The 23,365-nt window shown below is 31.4% G+C and overlaps 1 protein-coding gene across 12 annotated transcripts in view; it reads right to left on the bottom strand.

Annotated features, from left to right (window-relative positions):
• Window positions 1-23,365, bottom strand: part of LOC111045441 (multiple PDZ domain protein) — a 587,845-nt gene continuing 564,480 nt past the window's right edge. For 8 of the 12 annotated variants that reach the window (XM_039420670.1, XM_039420673.1, XM_039420674.1 and 5 more), the window contains 2 exons: window positions 18,075-18,238; window positions 1-5,162 (listed from right to left, as the gene is read on the bottom strand). In XM_039420670.1, coding sequence (XP_039276604.1) covers window positions 4,889-5,162; window positions 18,075-18,238 — 438 coding nt within the window. In that variant the 3' untranslated portion in view covers window positions 1-4,888. Of the gene's footprint in view, window positions 5,163-9,545; window positions 9,567-13,772; window positions 14,043-18,074; window positions 18,239-23,365 lie in introns of those variants that run through there. The other 4 variants (XM_039420675.1, XM_039420677.1, XM_039420678.1 and 1 more) reach the window with 2 other exon arrangements.

The following is a 23,365-nucleotide window of genomic DNA, read 5'->3' as shown; positions in this document are numbered from 1 at the left end:
TATCAGTGTATAATATTTTATTCCAAGAAAGAATATTCAAGATTTGTTTTCAGTAAAAGAAAGAAACTTATGCAATCTAACAATGAGTTTAAGTGGTAAATACGATTAACATAAGATTCAGAAAAGTCCACTAAAAAAGCAAAGAATTTACTCAGCGCAAAAAAGATTGAATGTAGGTTTTCTTTTATTATGTGTATGCTTTGAACTCGCTCTCACAAGGGTCAATGGAACAATGACGATTGAATGATGCTCATTATTGAAAATGAATGATTATTCAATATTGGCACTTACATGACTTCACAAATATCTCAATTATTGTGACTATCCCAATTCCTTTGTATCACACATGATAAGATCATAATGCTCGTTAAAAGGTACAATTATGTTGTTAATTAAAGACTTATTAATTATCACCTACTAACAAACCACATTCTGACAGTACAGGTCAAGTTTTACAAAATGCTTAGAGAATGCTTTTGTTTTAATTCTTAGAATACAGTAGCCTTACAATTTCCTAAACACTTTACTAGCACTTATCAATTAGTATTATCTAAATTGTTGCCATAGAGTAAATTCTTCATTATTTTTGTTTCTTCTGTATATAGAATGTAACGATTTAAAATTTGAACAGTATTCAACATTTCATTAAATATCTACAACACCAAAAGTGAAACTGAAATCATCAACAAAGTTTCCACCTATTATAGATAGAAAATCGACGATCAGCGACATGTTATCACATAAAGGAACCTTTAAAAATATACTTGAACATCTCAAATCTACATTATAGAAGAGAATCGCCAAAGTTATCTACAGAGTTTCTTATTCAAAAATGTCAATCAAGCACTTAATAGCGATATATTAGTAAGTAGTTTTAATCTAATGGCCCAGCGACTAACCTCAAGTTCTCATAGTATTCAATAATATACAGACCTAATAATTAACTCATTTAATATCTAATTAACACTAAAATTTTATCAGATGAGTTGCATTGATGTGATGCTATATCATTCCTCACCTCAGGCCTACAAGCGATACCATCCAAATTCGTCAACTACATTTCTAACAAAAAGTGTTCTTGTGGTCCCACTGGCTAAACCCTACAATAGTTTTCGTTTTTCCATTAATAGGCCTGTCACTTGTCTTACCGCACTTCAATCACACCAAACCCCGCGATCGTTTCACTTCATGGCACTGACTTAAATATCTATTTATACTGTCCGATATCACATTGTTCAGTTTCTAGAGTAGTTATGGCTTAATACATAATTATTCCTATTAGTTTTAGGTATTCCAAACATGAATTCAACTCAAGTTCGACGTATATCAGACTGATTCGTATAGTTTTGACTCAAACGGAAGTTATTTGAACATTTGCAAACCCGTTTCTAGTTATATTTGTGATAAGATGTCTTATGATCTGATGACACAAATATTCATCAGTTTTTTGAGCTCTATCTTATGATAGTTATTGTGAATATTCATGGTAAACACATCAATCATCTATACAATACATATTAATATATGTATATCATTTATCCTAAATCTAGGCAAGAGTTATCTTTGTAAGATCTAATAAGAATTGATGAAATGCTTGAAATTTCTTCTTCCCGAGAAAAAATATAGAAATTAACTGAATCAAACTATTTTTAATATACACATATATTTAAATAAACATTACTCCGGATATAAACAGGTTCAAAAGTATACGATTTCAGCCCAATCATACATTTCCCTGTAAGTTTTCAAGGCGTTGACAGCAAGTTCAGGAGAACTGAAGATTGTAGAAGGGGTTCTAAAAACACTTTTCTCATTATAAAAAATGAGAAGTATCTATTTTCGAGTCAAACTATATGATCGAGTGTCGTCTAAATATGGCACAAATTATCCTTCAAAGTGAATCATCTATCAAAGAAATGTATCTCCATTCTCAATTTTAGAATGGAATACCACAGGGCTGAGAATGTTGATTCACTATAATTATTTCAAGGAGATATTGAGGAAATAAATATGAATATTGAGAAACTCCAACTGATTAGCTGAATTCAAAATATCAAAATTTGACAATCAAGTTACGTTGCAAATGTATTCAACACTCAACCAATATTAATTGAATCTTCAAGATTGAATTCAACATCTTACTATACAGAGTGTTTCAGAACTCCCTACCAATATTCTAGGGCATTGTATCTGGGTAAGACACAGGTAACCAGGAACAATGCCCTACAATATTGGTAGGGAGTTATGAAGCTCTCTGCATTGTACATTAACAAATAAAATATAACAATTTCTAAAGCTATCAAGGATTAAAAATTAAGTAACAAGTAGTGTATTAATCAAGTGAGCTTATAATAACTTCGTAGTAGCATACGGTAATTATTAATAAAAGCGCATGAGAATAACATAATATAAAATGCAATTTCAGATATCTGTTTTTTATACTACAGAATAATCTGGTACCGGTACGGTAAATTGATAGTCTTCTGAGGTTGAAACAATTCGGAAAAATCTTTTCAAACTTAATAATATTATTACTAGAAGTGCAAGAAATAATAAGTGAATAAATTATTCTAAATTTTTTCCTAGTGTTATCAACATTTAAATAGAATAAGTTTCGTACTCTAAAACATTGTCATTTTATATCAACATTGATACATTCAAAAAAGTGAATACTGTAGGTCAATATTTTGAGCATGGTAATATCAATATTCACAATAAATGCATCCTTAGCTCTGCATTATTATCAAGTTGGAAATATTTCAAGTCAGCTGCACTGGTTTTTTATGTTTATGCTATTTTTAAAGATGCCGATATAAAACAGTAAACGGCGATGGACGACATAGGAAACACACTTCAATTTAAGAATCTTAAAATTCTTGAGTTCAAATTTTTTATTGTAGTGGCCTACCTAGATATAATACACAGCTATCTGATATCGTTTTCACTTTGTTGTTTCAACAAAACAGCGCCAGCATATTGAAGGATCCTTGTCTACAAAACTGATAAACTATCTCTTGCAGTTTGTTCTTACACTTCCAAATGAAATCAACACTTTTTGATTATATGACAATTTAAAAAAATGGTCAATGTAGACTTAATCTCATTACCAATGCATAAAACTCGAGATCGCATCATACTAGAGTGGACATTACTCTATTTGACCCACCTATTTATTTATATATTTAAATTGAACACAAAATTAATGGTGTATTGATGTGCTCTTTTTCAAATCTGAAGACAGTTCTTCAACATCGACAAGCCGAAATGACTACAAATTTAATAGACATGAGCGACTGAAACAACGTTTTTCTTCATGTAACGTATTTTTATCTTTTGATGATCTGATTTATCTCTACTCTTTTAATTCATTGCATTACAATTTCTAAGAGATGTCATCTTAATATGTACTCGAGTTATGACATGGCTTAGGCTATATACTAAAATTAATGTGATTTTCATTGTTAATTTTGTCAATTCTTTTTTTAGGATAACACAATATAAATTGAATGAATAATCAATAGTAATCCATTACTAGGAGCATACAAGGTAGGATGCTATATCAGAACTAACAGCTAAAAATGATCAATATAAATGATAAATATCCCTGTAAACACAATTTTACCCTGAACCCAGTTTATAAGTAATCGCATAGTTTAGTATTTCAACAGTAAATAAAGTTACAATTTTTTTTCTAAATTCATCTTGAAGGATAATAGCACAGTGCATTGGGTATGGTTGTAATCCCATTGGAACAGGATCTGTAACATTATTTGTTCAAGTTGGGTTAGGATCAGTTATAGTGTCCCACGAATGATGTAACAGCAGAAGACCATAGATTCTACATGAAATCCGCAACAAAAATTGTCCAGTCAATTTTTTTCTCATATCGACCTTTTTGAGTTTTTGAGATATAGCCTATAGATTTTTTTTATTTTTGAAAAACGTCAATAACTGGAAAACTATCAGTCAACATCTAAATTCCAAGGATATGGTTGGAAAGAGGAAGAAATTTTTAATAAGATTCGTATAATTTGTTACTTTGTTTGAAGTTTTTGAACGTTTTATGAGCATTCAAACTGCTTGAAATTTGCCCTTGAATTTGATGAATGTAGGTATTTTTTCCAACTTTAAGCGCTCATGGAAAGTTCAAGAATGTCAAACAAAGGAACACATTATCACGAAATAAATGTTAAAAAATTCAAGTACCGTACCCTTAATAAAGGAGCGCATTATTATAAATCTTATTCGAAATTTATTTCTTTTTCCAACCATATCCTTAGAATTGAATTGTGTCTGATTAGTGATGGTTTATTGGTTAAACCTTGATGGTTTTCTGGTTATTGTCATTTTTTAAAAATATCGAAAAATCAATATATCTCAAAAACTAAGATCAATATAAGAACAATTTTACTGGAAATTTTTGTTTCAAAATTCCATGTAGAATTAATGTCTTTTTCGGTTGTTAACCCTTTTATGGGACACTCTGTATAAGGTTAGATTGGGTTCAAATCAGTTATGTTATGTTATGTATGGTTTGGATCGGAAATGTTGAGTTGGGTGGAATGTCAGGTTGGAATAGGGTTAAGTCATGTTAGGTTAGGATGGTTTAGGGGAGGTATGTTAGGTTAGGATAGTTTGGGACCAGGTATGCTAGGTTAGAATGGTTTAGGAAAAGGTATGTTAGGTTAGGATGGTTTAGGAACAGGTATGTTAGGTTAGGATGGTTTTGGAAGAGGTACGTTAAGTTAGGATGGGTCTATTAGGTTAGGTTTGATTGACATCTGCTTTGATTGGTATCTAATGGACAGGTTATGTTTTCATTATAAGGCTGGGTCTATTAGGTTAGGTTGGTTTGAAATCGGTTTGATAGTCAGGTTATGTTTTTATTCTAAGGCTGGACGGTGAGCGTGACAGTGCCGTGAGTGCGCTTGAGTACGGCGACCGCCTCCTGGTGAGTGAGTCCATCGAGCGAAAGGCCGTCAACGGCGATGATGTGGTCGCCCCGCCTCAGCTGCCCCCCCGCGCACGCGGCCGCACCCCGCTCGAACACCGTCTTCACGTAGATGGGCATATCGCCGTGCGGCGAGCTCCGGCCACCCACGATGCTGAAGCCCAGACCCTCTACTCCCTTCTCCAGAACCACTGTTCGCCAACCTCCTTCGCTGCAAGCACATGTCATCATCATTTCACACTGAAACTCATACATTAGTTATACATGTGACATTTTTACAAGTCTTTACAATATATTGTACATGGTAGGCCCTAATTAATATTTTAATAGGGCTACTGAAAGTATATTGTCCAAGTATTATAGAAATTACTGATACCTTTTTTATACTCTTTCTACCTAAACAAAACTAGTTTACGAACACTTTTGCTATTTTCAAGTGTCAAACTTGTTTTTTGAGTGTTCAAAACTAGTTGTGTTTATGTAAAAAATATTAGTAATTTATGTAATAGTTAAGTAGTAAATACTATTTTTAAAAAAAGAGATGTTGTACAAGTCTAAGGCTGTGCAGAGGCTAAAAATAAACTTTCTACTGGTGATATTTTTTTAGAGTTTATCGATTTGTATATCATCAAGCTATCAAAATGAAATAGTTTTCTCAGGAAAACATTTTTTCCCCGATCATTACTTTTTGAGATATGAGCGCCTAAAGTTTAAATTTTTGTGACAGAACATTTCAAATTCGATAAGAGAAAAATCGATGAGATTTGTATATATTCTTCATGGTATTGTTGATTGAATAAGACAAAAATTTTCGGAAAATATTAATTTTTGAGAAAGTTATTCAATTTACCAAAAATAACTGAACTAGAAGTTATTGAATAGTTGGTAAATTTGGCACAGCGTTAATGCTTGTACAGTGAATGCCCAGCAAATGGGTCCTAAGTTATTTAAAAATTATTTTTCTTCAACTGAGGATGGAGCTCACATAAGCACTGAACTTATAATGGCAAGAGATGAGTGGATACGTAAAACGTGGGCTCCAATTTCATTTCTTCATCTGAAGGAAATATTTTATCAGTTGATATGCTTTGTATTTTTGCTATATTGAGGTCCACGTTATAATGGCAGTGTTCGATTAGCAATGGTATTGCTATCCTTGTCTATCATTCAACAAAGCGGATTTCTCTTTCTCGCTTTGCTCTGTTGCCAAATCGTCTTTTGACAATGTAGAATTAATAATTAATAAACCAAATATTTCATCTTAATTATGAAAATTCATTATAAATTTATTGAAAATATAATTTCTTGCTTAATAGAATTTAATCGATTGTTTAAAACTAGAATGAACAGTTCAATATTACATCAATAAACCTGTATTAGGCTACCATCTATAGAAGTCATTGACAAGACAGAGGATCTGAAACGTTCTTCTCCTATCTTTCTCTACTACCATTATAACGTGGACCTCACTATAGTATTTGTAGTGATTTGAGCAACATCTCTATAATACTCGATTATTTATTTAATTTATACATTGATACATACAATATAATTCTCAACTATGAATGATTGGGAAAGGTACAACAGGCTTGAAGCCCAAAACTGTTCCTTTCCCAAATTTAGATAGAAATTGGGAAATTATATCGATAATTATTTGACTAGAAGGGCCAGGTCAACGATTCATATATACAGTGAGGGTAGAGGCATGCAAGCATGCATACTATCCATAGCCCAAAGCTTCAAACACTGTTCTGTGTTCTCCAACCATTCCTTGTATAGGATTTGTAAATTCATGATAGAATCACCTTACCAATCTACAACACAAATACAACAATAAATCAAATGATATAATTTTTCTATTGATATTCATTAAATTATGGCCTCGTTTTTAATACAGTTACCAAAATTCTACTAATTTGTATATAGGCTACAAGAGTAGGCCTATTTTGGACAAAATATAGAGTAGCATATATTTTGATGATCGGAATAAGAATTGGTAATTGCCTGAGAATAATTAATTGACCGAGCGACGTCAGGTCTAAGATTCAAGTCGACGGTTTGGCATTCTCTTAATGTTTAAATGTTTATATGTTGCGCATTTACGGCGAAACGCGGTAATAGATTTTCATGAGATTTGACAGGTATGTTCCTTTTTTAATTGCGCGTCGACGTATATACAAGGTTTTTGGAAATTTTGCATTTCAAGGATAATATAAAAGGAAAAAGGAATCTCCTTCATACACCAATATTAGAGCAGACTATAGAATTATTCATCATAAATCAGCTGACAAGTGATTACACAGATGTGTGGAGAAGCCAGCAGTCTATTACTGTATTTCCTTAAGGTCTATAGTTTCAATCAGGTACTTGTGGATGAGAATACTGCGTGAGGTCTACTGTTCACAGAACTACTAGTATTTTTTCAAGTTTGGAATATAAACTGTCGATTAGAATTATTTTAGGAAAAACTTCAAGCCGGTTGGGACCTACCAGTTCATTTGAACACCCAAGATATATGTTGTAAATACTACTCACACAAGATTTTACTCATACTACATTTTTTGATGGAGAGTTGCTTTGTTTGAAAATATATTAGTAGATTATGTGCCGGTTGCACAAAATTTTTTAACTGTTAAATTTTAACCGTGATTAATTCCACGAGAACCAATCAGAGAAGGCCTTTTTGACAAGACTGCTTCTCTGATTGGTTCTCGTGGAATTAATCACGATTAAAACTTAACCGGCTTTTGTGCAACCAGCACTATGAGTTCAATACCGTGTCCAATTTGTATTCAATGAGGCCAAAAATTGTGGAAGATTATACAGTAAAAATTAGAAAAAAATTCAAGTCTGTTTCCAATGAAAATTATTTTCACTCTATGATAATGATTTTCACTCTGTGGCTGAAAAAGACTGTAACTGTTATAAACAGAGCACAATTAATATTAGTACTGTATCAGTTTAAATTTGAAAAAATAATAAAAAACAAAAAAGTTGTTAATGTATTAAAAATTAAACGTGCTCAAATATCCATGCCTTTTGAAAATTATTTGCTAAGCAATTCTAAATTTTAAGGCAATAAGTTGGGTGATTATTGCAAGTGATAGTCTACTACCAAGATCTTAGATGGTTAACTGAATTCAGAATAATTATATTCGTGTAAATTTTGAACAAGTTTGAACAATAGTTTGAGCTGAAAAGTTCTCAACAAAAAAGAAGGATTGGTATTGGTAGTAGCCTACATAGGAAATTTCATGCCACAAGTTTTAGGCCTACCTAAATTAAAATGGATTTAAAAATTATTATATTACAGTATTATTATTATTATTAGCGTATGGCTTTGAATGGTGGGGAGACCCAAGGGTAGTTTCACCTCGCCGTATATAGTCCAAAGTTCCCTAATGTAATAGTATCTCATGCAGAGTCGTATGATTAATTTTTGTCACATTGATATACCGTTGTGTTGATTTACTAAGCATTCAGGATGAGTTTATTTTTCTCAGTATTAAACGTTGGACATGTGACTGTGAATCATGACTTCTTTAATCTATACTATAAAAAATCGATAAAGAGCTGGCTTATTCACGTACGGGATTGGACAATTATGTTTGACGCATCATCACGTCTGAACTACTGGACTGATTAACTTGAAATTTTGCATATAGATTCTTAATTAACCGAGGATGGTTATAGGCCTGTTTCAATTCTTCAAGATTTCATTACGTCAAGTTTAAAGACCCTTGCGGAGCACGGGTTTCCTGTTAGTTATAAAATAAAATAGGGCTATGAATTGAATGAGTTTTGAGAACATAATGGATAAGATTTCAAGCATGATATAGATAAAGGATATATATAGTATATTCGAAGGATGAATTTCTCACAATAAGCAATAGAAAAATAGATGATGTTAATAATTTCAAAGATTTTTCAATGTATACTTCTACAACCAAAGTCTTAACAGACTATGGAAATTGAAAGCATAATCCGAATTCCCCTTCATAACATAAAACTTATTTAAAATATTACGTGGTATTGACAAAACTTCATTAAAGTTTAGATAGATGTGCTGAAATATTATTCTTTCTTAATAGAAAAATAAATATTTTGAAATCGCTGCAGCATTACCTATTTCAATTAAGGATACCCTGCTGTTTACTAGCACTGATGATACTTTCTCTTATTTATACGAGAAGCCCTCATTTATTTACTATTAAAATTGGACAATGATAAGGTCTTTGGAGAGTTTGGTTATTAAGTATATTTTATAAAAAAATTGAAATTATTAGTTAGGAATTATTATGATGTATATTCAGATACGGAGATATAAAACTATTCTTCATAAAACCAGCGCTGTTAGCAATTCCATGCCATTCTATGATCGCAAATAACACCTCAGAAAGGATCTTACATTATACGATATGATAACATACTTTACAAGATAAGTTATTGATGTAATTGATACGGTATTTATTATGGAAAAAACACACATTATACAAATCAAACTGATGCAATATCATGCATCCAACGATCCAAAATAAATTAATCAATTTAAAATTCAAAATAACTGATTCAAGCAATAAATCACGTGTCTTACCTTTACTTTGAAGGCCGTTTCCTGTTCATAGAGATAGCATGAGCAAAATTAAATTCAAATTAGTTTTACAATATACTCACATACATCAATTTTGCATTATCTATAAAATTTACATTCATAAATTTCATTATTATGCGGTAATATGAAAGAGCTAATAGAGTTTTAATACATTCAGATTGTGAGTTTAAATTTCAGGTGAAAAACATTTATGACAATTATTTATAAATCACTGCCAATATAAAAACGTCCTAGTTAGTTTTAAGATGAATGTTATGTTTTTCAATAGTACTTGTGAATAATTCTACAGTGTGAGTAGTGTTCATGTATAGTAGTTTGATGTTTTACGATCTTGATGATATAAGTTACTTATTTAACTGATTGTTGAATGTAAAAGTAACGATTAATTGTTTTGTAATTCCAGTTCAATGTATTTAGATGTATTAAAATTTAAAATTTAGTATTTTAAATATATCACGTTTAGTCCATATCAAGAGTTTTTAAACAGATCTTCAATTTGAGCATGTTTTCAATTAACACGACAATAGTGGAAAATACAATTCGACAATACGGTACTATAAACAGGCCATTAATTTGCTTACATGAATCATAATTTCATTAAGACATTTACATAAAGTTATCAAGAAGTTACTCATAAACATTTGTTTGTATACAAAGTTCATTTTCTGATTTTTGTTCAGTTTTGAAATTATGTATCATCCAACGTGCAAATTCTTATTGTCTTATGCTTATTGACTCCATGTGAGTTAGTTCGTGTTTTGAGAATCGAGCATACAAGCATATTGTGAAAAAATCATTACTTTCTTAAATAAACAAGTGGAGTGATCAATTCTTGTTAATTAATTGTTGTTAATCCACTAAATACCTAAATACAGTAATACAAATTTCAACTAAAATTATAAGAGTATCTCTATGTGTGGGGTGTTTCCCTTCAGGTGTCACAAACACAATCATAATGTATGGAATACCATTTCAAGTAAGTAATTTAAATTTAAATAAGTGATTTGAATGAAAGGATACTATTTCATCTATGAAAACTGAGAAGGCAGCTTATAATCAAGTTTACAGGCATGAACCACTTTGCCTTTAGAGCATTATTCATTACCTAATCATGATTATTCAAACTAGTTAGAATGATTTTTAAATTAAAACATAAATTTACAGATTCAAGAACAAAATTATTTTCCCCTATTCGTCACACAGCTGGGGAAAAATTTGAAAACTGAATTTTATATTGAGAAAAATAAACGAATAGGAATTGATAATTTGCACGAGTTTTTAATGAAGGAAAAATTATTCAATAAATTTATCCAGAAAAATTGTAAGTGTATGAGTATCTAAACCTAATGACAACAAACCAATAAATAAAATTGAAAATACAAGCATTTTAATGAAGACAAAACATTCGCCAGAACTATAATGAATAAGCTAAATTTTTTAAACTGATGATACTAAATAAACTCTTCTAATTTCTAAAACATCACTGCACTAAGGTTGAAAGAAAATTGAATTATTTACGGGACCTGATAAGTGATAAGCATTTCGATGGTCTACTTCTATCAAGGTAATCGTAAAGTACCGTACCTAATTCTAACATAATTCTACAGTATCTCTTAAGGAAGTGAGTCTAATAGTATAATAATTGAACTATTGGAGTACTAGTTATCCAGGAGCATACCAATTAGCAACACTTTAGTTTGATACATACTCGATTGAAACCTCAAATGACATGATTATGATCCTGGTTCATCAGGGAAGAAAATGTAATAAACAGTGTAAGAACATTCTCTGAGTAACTTACAGACTACCTACAATACAATAATTAAATAGAACATGAACACGAAGGATTCATTAAAAACTTATGTTTGAAAATTATTCTAGTACGATAAGAGTTGAATAGAATAATTTAGGATGATCGGAAACAATTGCAACACATTTGAAAGACAAACTATCACATTTAATCTTGAAATCAACATTGAGCGATAACCACTAGCAAAACTACATACTGGAATATACACGATAATTCAACAATATACATGAATCAAAACTATAATTAACTTAATCTAGACACAAATTTACACTCAGCTATCATTTTTGTGCAAATAAAAAGTTGACTAATTCATTTGTACAATATTAATACTGGCATTTTTATAAATATTAATCAGTTCAGTTGAATTTATTGGGGTTATGAGTACAGATTTTATAATGATCATATACGGTTTTATATGGAGTGGTGATTATCCTACCGTATTTAGTTTGTAATAAGATATAGATTAAAATTGGATAAAAAAGTTAAAATAGCATACCTGTGTAAGAGGTAAGAGCTAACGTTATCTTTGGTTTTGATGCTTCAATTAAGTGGAAAAAGGTTTTCCATGAATAAGAATCATTCAATAAGAAAAGTTTTTGTTTCAACCAGAACATTATCTTATCAATACAACAATGAAGATGTTAATACTGAACAAAAACTTACAAGGTATAAGCATTCTAATAAGGAGCCATAATCCTTAATAATTGATTTCCAAATATAAGGTATACATTACTATGTGGCGTAGTGTCATTCATACAAAGAAATTCTATACAATATAGACCTATACTTATTTATTTTACTAATATTTTAACAACATAGTGCAAAGAAAAGGCTTGTGAACATTTACAGTACAAGTGAGATGGATATATTTTATTAAATAGCTGATCAATAGAATAAAGCTCTAAATTTTCTTAAAAGATAATGTATTATCATTAATACATTAGACAATCTTGTTTAAAACCTATGACATACATAGAAATAGAAAACATTATCAATAAAGATAATATTCATCAGCCAGTGAACTACTTTATCTATTGAGGATTGCATGGATAAGAGATGTGCATTGAACACTTATGTAGATTAGAATATCAATATAAGCATTAGTAGGCTATAAATACTAATGGTGAATCAGTGATGATTTGAATAACGTTAAATTATAGAAAGGTTCATATAATTTGGCAATTCTACAGTAGCCTATAGTATATGCTATAAATGTAGAAGTATCTTCATAAATAGGGACAGTTTCAAATGAGGATGTCCATAGCTTGGAAACTTGATTGAAATTTCAAATGGATTCCAAGGCTAAAGATCGAGAATAACGCATTAAAAAGGTATAGCTTTTTTGGGTAGCTGAAGCTAAATAGAAAAAATGAATCAAAACTTGTAGAATTTTTCAAAATTGGAGATATTTACAACTAATTCTAGAGTTTATTTACTATAAGCTTACAATTACCATCAAGAAAGAATAATAGGAGATACCAAGGAGCATCAATTTTCAAGTTGAAACTGAGTTAATACTAGCTATATTCAAATACAGAATGAAATACATAATTATTAGGAATATCTTTGATTGAACCAAATCAGTTTGTGACTGAACATTTTGAGGTTTTATTTGAATGATTGTAAATAGTTTATGATTTGATTGGAACCTAATATTATAGTCATTGATTAATGTTAAATACAAAACGAAATATAGGGTGACACAGAATAACGGGAACTTTTAAAAACGTCATAAACCATTAGTGGGAAGGGCAAAAATGATTTTATTCAAACTACAATGTAAGTTCAAGACTTGCCATTTGAGAATTTGAGATTCTTGACTTGAAATCTGTGTTGAGATTCCTGCAACATTTCAGCTGGGAAATTGTTAATTTCCTTTTTAATTGTCTGTTATGATTCAACAAAAAATTATTGGTCAAGTTGCGGAAAAGTTTGATTTGAGATAGCTCTACAAACAGAAAATCGCAGGTGGACAGATCATGGGATCAGGAAACTCAGATGTTGCAGCGATCAATGAGGAATCGTCAACACAGATTTCAAGAGTGTATTAGTTCAGGAGGAAGTCATCTCAAAGAAGTAATCGTTAAAAAGTGATAGATGTTACTAATAATTCTCAAATGGAAAGTCTTGAACTTTACATTAGTTCGAATAAAATCATTTTTGCCCTTCCCACTAATGTTTTATGACGTTTTTAAAAGTTCCCGTTATTCTGTGTCACTCTGTATAATGTTTTTTGATAAAAATCTATTTAAAATTGGGCAAAAAATAATACCTGTAGTTGTAGAATTTTATTATTAAAGATAAGGACGTGTTCTGATGTGATACAATTCAAGGATAAAAACATTAAAAAACAAAGCTAGATCCTTGAGGTGATTGGATCATAAGTGCAATATAAAGTAAAAATAAAATTGAAGGAATGGTAGAACGACAAGTTAGAAAGTGACTTAGGTAAGTAATAACTGTTTTCATGTTTGTGAGTTCATTTTTTGTATCGCTTTTTCTTTCGAAACGACCATCTAGCGATTTGGTCGAGTAACTTTGTTGTCTTTCCATGTGATTGTAGAGTAGCCGATGGTTCGTCGATTGCCATAGCATTGGAATGAGGAGGCTGAGCTACAGAACATTCAGTGGACGGCGTTGTAGGAATCGAGTTGTTTGAACTGACAAGCCTACGTAGAAAGCAACCATTCATGTTTCATATTTTCTTACATCTTATCTAAGCACTATAACAGGCAAAAGGCTGAAAACGTTTCCTTAGTTCATCGGAATGGATACGGCAATATTTGAACACTCACTTCTATTTTTAGGTCTACTGAAAATATTAAAAAAACACAATGGGATATATCTAGAACCCTTATATTTTAACCCACAACACAACTAGTTTCAACTCTTCTATTTCCATTTTCAAGTGATAAATAAATATAATTGATTGAAAATGGCTCTTGAAGAGTTGAAACCATCGGATATAGAGCATTCCGACAGAGACTGTATGTTTCAGAATCGACCTACACTCTACAGGGAGGTGCACGTTATAATGGCAGTGTTGTGTTGGGATGAAATAAAATTGTAAATTAATTATTTACACTTGAAAATGGCTCTTGAAGAGTTAAAACTAGTTGTGTCGGGCTGAAATAAGAGGCAACTTGATATATTCTATTGTGTTCAACGGTATTTAAAGTACACATTGAATGAAGGGGAAAGGGGTAACAGTCACAATACTGCAAACTTTGAAGAGTTAAAACTAGTTGTATTGGGCTGAAATAAAATCATTCAGAATCGACCTACACTCTACACGGAGGTCCACGTTATAATGGCAATATTGTGTTGTGATGGAATAAAATGGCAAATAAGTTGTGTAAATTAATTATTGACACTTGAAAATGGCTCTTGAAGAGTTAAAACTAGTTATGTTGGGCTGAAATAAGAGGCAACTTGATATATTCTATTGTGTTCAACGGTATTTAAAGTACACATTGAAGGAAGGGGAAAGGGGAAACAGTCACAATATTGTAAACTCATAAATTCAACTATATTTCTCAACTGTTTCAACTTAACTAGTCAAGTCTTTTATTTATATTGATATCTTTCTCCTTAACTGGAATGTATTAGGAAGGTTTAAATTTTACCAATATAACAATATTTCGAGTAACATCTGTTGCTGCTAGCACGAAACAATCCAGCAAATTCATTTGTTAATTTGGTAGGATGGACAACTTTTATTTCAATTAAAGAAAGATTGCACAATATAGAAAAGAATGATAAGAAAACAAAGATATTTTCAATTTTCACTATAATATTATAGTGAAATTTGACAATATCTTTGTTTTCATCATGCATCTTTGTTTGTATCTTTGATTATAGTGAAAATTGACAATATCTTTGTTTTTTTACTATGGAGAGATTTCACAACATCACCATCAATTCTATTAAATAATAGAATGTCTTTTATTTGTTGTCATGGCAAAGTTTGGACAGTGACCATGATATCAACTTCAATTAATTCCAATAATTCTTTTGGGTTGTGTGTTTTTCCTAGTTTTATTGTAGGTGATGGAAATGAGGAGAACAAGAAAGCCGTGCTTGTTGATTTATGAGAATAAATCTCTGAATTACATGCAAAGCTGTCCGCTGTCCTAGGAAACTAGTCAATCTGTACTCTAGAAACAGTCGAGATATTCGGACAGAATGTAACGCAGATTATAGTCCGTACAAAATTACTTCTGACTTGGAGGAATAGGCGGCACAGAGAAATGGAGGGAGATCAGCCAATTACAGTGATTAATAGAGTCATAGGTAGAAGCACAGTTGCCAATTTGTCAGTCGTTTGACTGCTTTTAGACAGGAAACTTCGCATCCATAGCATGAGCATATGAACAGTCACTAGAAGTTGGAGAACGCTGGCCGCTTCAAAACGGCAACATCGCGCCTCTGTATCCCTCCCGCTGAATACTTTCTCTGCTGCGCATGTCCATCCCAAGTAAGAAGTAATTTTGTACAGAGTATAGATAGTATTGGTTCGCATTAATGAAGTGATTGCAATAAGAATCTTATCATCTGGAAACTAATTGGAGAAGCAAACTGTTCGAATCCAACACCTTGCTTGCAGCTTGAAAAGCAGACAGTGACTTATTGAAAGATGTGCAGTAGTCTAAACAATAATTCTAAAAAGTTTTGAACATTGGGAAACTTCAGCCTTTTCTCTGCTAGATCATACATTGAACGCTCATTTGAAAATGAACCTCTATCGAAGTGTCATAGTGGAAAAGTGTTTGATAATCTCGTTATACTTATTGAAGTAAAGTTGATAGATGAATATATTCCCTGTTCATATATTATTAAAAAATGATCATGTGATGAAAATTATATCGAGTAACCTGGATGGCTCAGGTTGGTGTCAGAGTTTTCAGGTTGCACCAGATCAATTTCAGGGCCTCTGACATTACCTAGGGCCTCTTAAATTTTCTGTAATCTATTCAAACATATTTTAAATTGATGACATTCAAGATGTTTTTAGATGTGTGTGGAAAAGTTGATAGAGAGAGAAGAGTTTAATGAACCTGATGCCAAGTGCATAATTACACGAAAATTTTGATTCTAATAGAATTTATTACATGCATTGAAGGAGATAACCCATAAACCTGAAAATTATATTGGTTTTTCTAATGACAAAATAAGGAAATGAATATCAGAAAAAACAATGAGATTTTCCTGGGAAATTCATGAGGATTATAGAAACAAACTTTTGGAGTTACCAATAAATTATCCTAAAGATTTCGTGTACAGATAGTATTGACAACAGAAGAATACAATTAATAGTTGAAGATTGATAGGTGGCCTTGTCAAAATGAAAACGTGTTATTTTTAGTTAAGAATCTATGGGTTGATTGGAATCTTAGTGTGTTTATTACTTATAAATCTATAAAATAGAATTATAGTACCCTTTAAAATTAATAAAATATTAATAAACAAGAATACAAATTGTAACGTAATTACTAGTTTCGGTGATCACACCATCGTAATTATTTCTTTTTATAACCTGACGATGGTGCGATCACCGAAACTAGTAATTACGTTACAATTTGTATTCTTGTTTATTAATATTTTATTAATTTTAAAGGGTACTATAATTCTATTTTATAAATACAAGGAAGTAGCCCTGAATTCATACATTTTACTTATATATCATACATGGTATTCATCTATTGTACTGTTTTCAATTTGATATAAATATATTAGAATCAGAATTTTGATTTTTCAAAACATTTCAAATTATTAACATAATCGAGAAATTTAACAAATGGTCACCTGACTGGCAGTCAGAGAAAGCTGGGTTCGATTCATGAACTGGACAAATATTTGTGCTATGATGTTCATCAATTACACATCAGGGATTAAGGGTGGCTTATTTATACAGTAGTTTGAAGCCTCTCGTTGATGACACAACATGCATGACGAACATTTGTGTGTAAACACATGTTCAACACACTTGTCCTGTCATTAGTGACCACCCTAAGACGAGTTGTTTAATATTTAGATAACCGTTTGAAATGTTTAAATGCCTAAACAATAACAATATTACTGCTAAACATTTTTCGTAACACTGTATTATGCCCGTGAGATGAATTGATTGTAGTCACATTATGTTATTATTACATTTGAATAAATTTAGTGACCACCCTTAGACGAGTTGTTTAATATTTAGATAACCGTTTGAAATGTTTAAAAGCCTAAACAATAAGAATCACTGCTGAACATTTTTCATAACACTGTATTATGCCTGTTAGATGAATTGATTTTATTCAGATTATGTTATTGTTACTTTTGAATAAATTAATGTTGAACTCAAATTTTCTCAAATAAAGCAAATAGCAACACAATCAACATTTTTAGGGTTTGGAATTGAAAATCAACGATCTGTATTATTACAGATTGAGAAACTTAATTTGGGTTTAGCTTACTACAAGATGTTTGGAATTGATTATCAGGAAAACAACGATCTGAATCTTCAAAAATTAAGAAAGCCACTTTGGGTTTAACCTACTAAAAAATGTGCAAGAAGAGAATTGATGGCTATGGTGATAATCAAGAGAGATGATAAAAATTGAAGGCTTTGGTGATAATAATAGAGAGATGAAGAGAGTGAGTGAAAGAGAGAGAGAGCGAGAGAGAGAGAGAGAGAGAGAGAGAGAAGCGGAACTAACCTGGCTTTGAGTCTGCCTAGCTTGATGGTGACTTTGCCGGCCGTAGTTTTGAGTACGGCAGCTGCCTCCTCCTGATTGGCCGCCTTCAGGTCTTGGCCGTTGACGGCCAGAATTTGATCTCCCTTCATCAGTCTTCCATCAGTGCCGGCCGCACCTCCTTGCACCTAAAACAACAAAGAAACGCACTATAGTGAGGTCCACTTTTTAATAACAGTATTAGATTAACATTGGTGCTTCTATCCTTGTCTATCATTCGACAAAGCAGATATCGCTATCCTCCACATTCTACCTCCACAACTTTCCCAGATCGTTTTCCAACAATGTAGAAATATAACCAATTAACAAAATATTTTAGCTCAATTTTGAAAATTGATTGAAATCATTGAAAAATATATTCTCCTGACAAATAAAATATAACTATAATTTTTTATAGCTCATTTGGACTATTTTCATCAAAATTAGGAGAGAAACATTTATGGGTTTATCCTGTTGATTCTTTCCCAATCTTCAATTTGATATTGTGATTGTGAAATGAAATAAATAATAGATTATTTAAAACAATAATGACCAGTTATAGGCCTATATTAATCTAGTCTCTTAGCGAAGCAGCATGTGTTTTCAAATGGTGACACCGGAGATGACAGATATAATATAGTTTTCTTTACTCTATGGTGACACTCAGACCAGTCGACTCTAGTCTCTGCGACCTCACGGTTGAGTCGAGCGGTGACTCGAGAAGCGACTTAACTTGCGTAGTACCATAGAGAAACGATAGCATAAGTAGATATCCCATGGTATAGGGCGTTTATGTCGCAACTTTTACTGTTATCCCAAGCCGATATAGTTCACGTAGTTCTTTCCTATGAAGCTGTGTGACGCTGGTAGTCTCTCAAATTGTGCCGTTCATACACTCTCACCCCCAACAAAACAGTAAAAATTGACAATAATCGACATTAATCGGATTGAGATAACAGTAAAAGTTGCGACATAAATTCCCTATACCATGGGATGTCTACTTACGCTAATGTTTCTCTATGGTAGTACCGTGAACTTTTAATAAAATGAGGTTATAATATGAAGGTTTATGATTAAAGCTCAGAGTATAAAAAATTTCTTTCTTGTTGCTTCTTTTTTGTTTCATAATTCTAGGTAAGACAATAATAAGAATAAGATAAGACAATATAATCATTATGAAATTTGTTACAGAATTTATTTAAATTCAATAATTTATATTAAATCCAATAAATTTAGAAACAATTATTCAATAATTACAGTGACTGACACATTTTTTCACCTTTTTCAAACTATGTTTTTTGTTCAAGGCTGTTCGGTAGTCTTTTTTATTATTTAAATTGAATAATATTTTTCAATATAATTGTTAAGATCATTATAAGAGTGATAAAAAGTGGCAACTGGAATTTTTAAGTGGTCTAATAAGCGAGTTATGGGTTGTTGAAGTGCTAACTTTCCAGGTTCCGTTTTCTTTCCAGATCATAAACGGTTTCGACTATATTATTAGAACTTCTCTTAAAAACTCAAAAAATGCATCTTTCCAAACTAAAACATTTTATTCACCATTTCGTTCATAAATGAAAACGTAACATATTTTGTGAATTCGATAACTTGTTTATTTTGGCATTAATCGCGAAAAAACGCATATTAGAACAAAGCCAATGATATACTGAATGTATTAAAAAACCTCCAATGGGAAATTCGAAACCGTTTATGATCTGGAAAGAGAACGGAGTTTAGCACTTCAACAACCCATTACTCGCTTATTAGACCACTTAAAAATTTCAGTTGCCACTTTTTCTCACTCTTATAATGATCTTAACAATTATATTGAAAAAGATTATCCAATTAAAAATAAAAAGGTGTATCGAACAGCCTTAACGTTACCTATACTGTCATATCTCTACAGAAAGTACAGATCACCATCTGTACTAGTTGCCTAGTAAATAGTAAGCAAATTATAATATAATTATAAATATTGTAACAAGTCTCCATTTTTAGATTAGCTCTCGTTCACGTTTCTCGTTCTACTACTGCATTCAATGTATTCAATAAAAGCATTCCATTATAGCGGTGAATAAAAAGGACTTAACAACTTTGAAAATTCATATAGATATATTATTAAACAAGATACACAGCTGGTTTTGGTGTTGTTTTAAAGGAAAACACTTCAAGTTGTTTTAAAGGAAAATACTCCAAGTTGTTTTAGATAATAACAAATAAGTGATTTTATAGTAAGCAGTTCGTGATGAAATACAACATTGAAGAATTTACAAATATATTTAAAAAGGTGTATTCAATAAAGCTTATTTCAATCAAAATAAATCAACATGAGAGGGATCTCTACATTCAAGTTGGCCAGTACATGAAACCAAAATTTTTGAAATTAACAAGTTGTAATTTTGATATGGACAAACTCACAGAAATATATAATAAATGAAATTAGCAACTAAATGAAAATTCAGAGCTTCATTCAACAGTAAAACAGAGAAGGAAGATCGTTTTTACTCAGTTACAGTAATGAGTTTTATACCGACAGAAGCTTTTACAGCAATTTTCTTCTCTGCAAGTTCATACATTTTTGAAGGTGTGGTATTTTTCAATAATTCTCAACTGAAAAAATTCTGTTCTCTAATTTTCAGTACGAAGAAAGCTCTGCAAAATTGTTGTGTTTCTAGTGTATGTTTGCTCCAATGATATGTCTCAAAAACAAATAAATAAATACAATTTTATTGCCATCAAATTCATTGAACACAACGTCAAAAAACACATAGCTTAAAGTGCATATCCCTGGAAAAAAGTGTTCACTATTTAATTTTATCTTGAGAATAATTCTAAGGTGTAGAGGATACATTGAATGATTTTTTCATAGTTTAGAGATTGCGTTGAATATACTGCTACCTTTGCTTTATTAAACTCACCTTTGCTGGTGTTTGTCTAAGAGCCGCCAGAGCTTTACTATGAGAAATACTACGGAAATCTTCGCTATTAACTTCTAATAATTGATCACCAGGTTTTAATCGGCCATCTTTCGCTGCCGCTCCGTCTGGATAGACTTCGTGAATAATAATCACTCCCTGTGCAAACAAAAATAATGGCATTAATTCATGCATCAACGCGAATAAAACATTTGACACTGAGAAAAGAATACAAAGTTTGCACAAGGATCTCTCTGATACTCTATCTAAGATGTATAGAGTCGACAGATAACATGCAAAAGGGTTACCACATTGTATTCACATACTGAGAAAAGAATTGTCTTTTTCGTTAGGGCTACTCTTGAATTGATAATGGCATCATAGCCGAGACATGTCGTAAGTAAGCAATTTAAAAAAAAGAGTACTTAGATTTTCATTTTTTATTCCTGAGAAAAGAATGTATCTTTGACGTTTGTAACAACACAAATGGCCGGTTTCCGAGCTCGGGATTTAGGTAAGTTCTAGACTTTAAACAGAAAGTTCTAGACTTTCTTTGCGGAAAGGACTTAGTTAAATTAAGCCAATACACAGAAGAGAAAAAAAATATTGAAAGAAAATATTTGAACAACGTACAATGGTGACAAATGTGTATCTTCAATGCATAGCTTTTCAGTGCTAACAATTCATTGTTTGTTCTAGCATTTTTGAAGAGTTGAAACTATAAAACCAATATTGATTCTTATCCAATATTTTCATTGTTCCATATTCAAGACTATGGTATTCTACCTGTTCAGCAGCAATAGAAGTAGTTTATTATAATATTTAGCAACTAGATAAGGCCTACTTCAATCGTTATTAAAAACGACTACAGTTCAATTCAATTTTCAAAAGTCATGAGATGAATTCTATACTAGGTTTTGTCTCCTACAATATCAAGGTCTACAGAGGTCTGGGCACGCGGTCATTTTGTTGCTTGATAAAAAGTTTGTTTACGTGCTGTTAGCCTGAGTTGATGATCAGCTAACGTGTTATTAGTATGACGAATAATAGTCTAGTATAATATTACAGTATACATAATGGAGGGCTGCTGCCATATAGAAGGACCTGCTTAAGAGCAGAAAACTACAGACAGACATAAAGTAGAATATTTTGATATGATATATTATGGAACAGACATATTATCTCGCTCCAAAATTAACATTGGTGTCATGACCTCTATCTATAGACTTTGGACTATATATTTCATTTATTTATTTATTTATTTACATGAAATCAGTTTGGGAACAACAGATATATTTAAGACCAAAATTGTACAGACTGTACTTCCTATACAGATTATAAATACATCTGAAGAAAAAAATCAATTCATAAACCTACATGCAAGTGTGTAAATAGAGAAATACTATACTTCAGAATATCAGTCAATTTTGTAGTAGTAATACCTATCGAGTAGTAAATAGTATCTATCATGTAGTCACTATCGTGATGAACGAGCTTTCTCCTACATATTAACTTTACAGGACACTTAAAATACGACATTTGTAGTCTCCTATCATCCAGGACCAATACCTTAGAATGTTCCACACTACTTCTGAAACACCCTGTATATGAGAGAGTGTTATGGGCCCTAAGAAATATAAAATATAATAGATACACCGTTATCGGTTCGAATGAGAAAAACTGAATATAGGAAAACACTTCAAGTTGTTTTAAAGAAAACACTCCAAGTTGTTTTAAAGGAAAACACTTCAAGTTGTTTTAAGGAAAACACTCCAAGTTGTTTTAAAGGAAAACACTTCAAGTTGTTTTAAAGAAAACACTCCAAGTTGTTTTAAAGGAAAACACTTCAAGTTGTTTTAAAGGAAAACACTCCAGTTGTTTTAAAGGAAAACACTTCAAGTTGTTTTAAAGGAAAACACTCCAAGTTGTTTTAAAGGAAAACACTTCAAGTTGTTTTAAAGGAAAACACTCCAAGTTGTTTTAAAGAAAACACTTCAAGTTGTTTTAAAGGAAAACACTCCAAGTTGTTTTAAAGGAAAACACTTCAAGTTGTTTTAAAGGAAAACACTCCAAGTTGTTTTAAAGGAAAACACTCCAAGTTGTTTTAAAGGAAAACACTCCAAGTTGTTTTAAAGGAAAACACTTCAAGTTGTTTTAAAGGAAAACACTCCAAGTTGTTTTAAAGGAAAACACTTCAAGTTGTTTTAAAGGAAAACACTCCAAGTTGTTTTAAAGGAAAACACTTCAAGTTGTTTTAAAGGAAAACACTTCAAGTTGTTTTAAAGGAAAACACTTCAAGTTGTTTTAAAGGAAAACACTTCAAGTTGTTTTAAAGGAAAACACTCCAAGTTGTTTTAAAGG

This window comes from Nilaparvata lugens, chromosome 2 (genome assembly GCF_014356525.2).
Source record: "Nilaparvata lugens isolate BPH chromosome 2, ASM1435652v1, whole genome shotgun sequence".
NCBI classification, from domain to species: Eukaryota; Metazoa; Arthropoda; class Insecta; order Hemiptera; family Delphacidae; genus Nilaparvata; species Nilaparvata lugens.
Note: the sequence above shows the minus strand (reverse complement) of the source record. Positions and strands in the feature narration are given on the sequence as shown.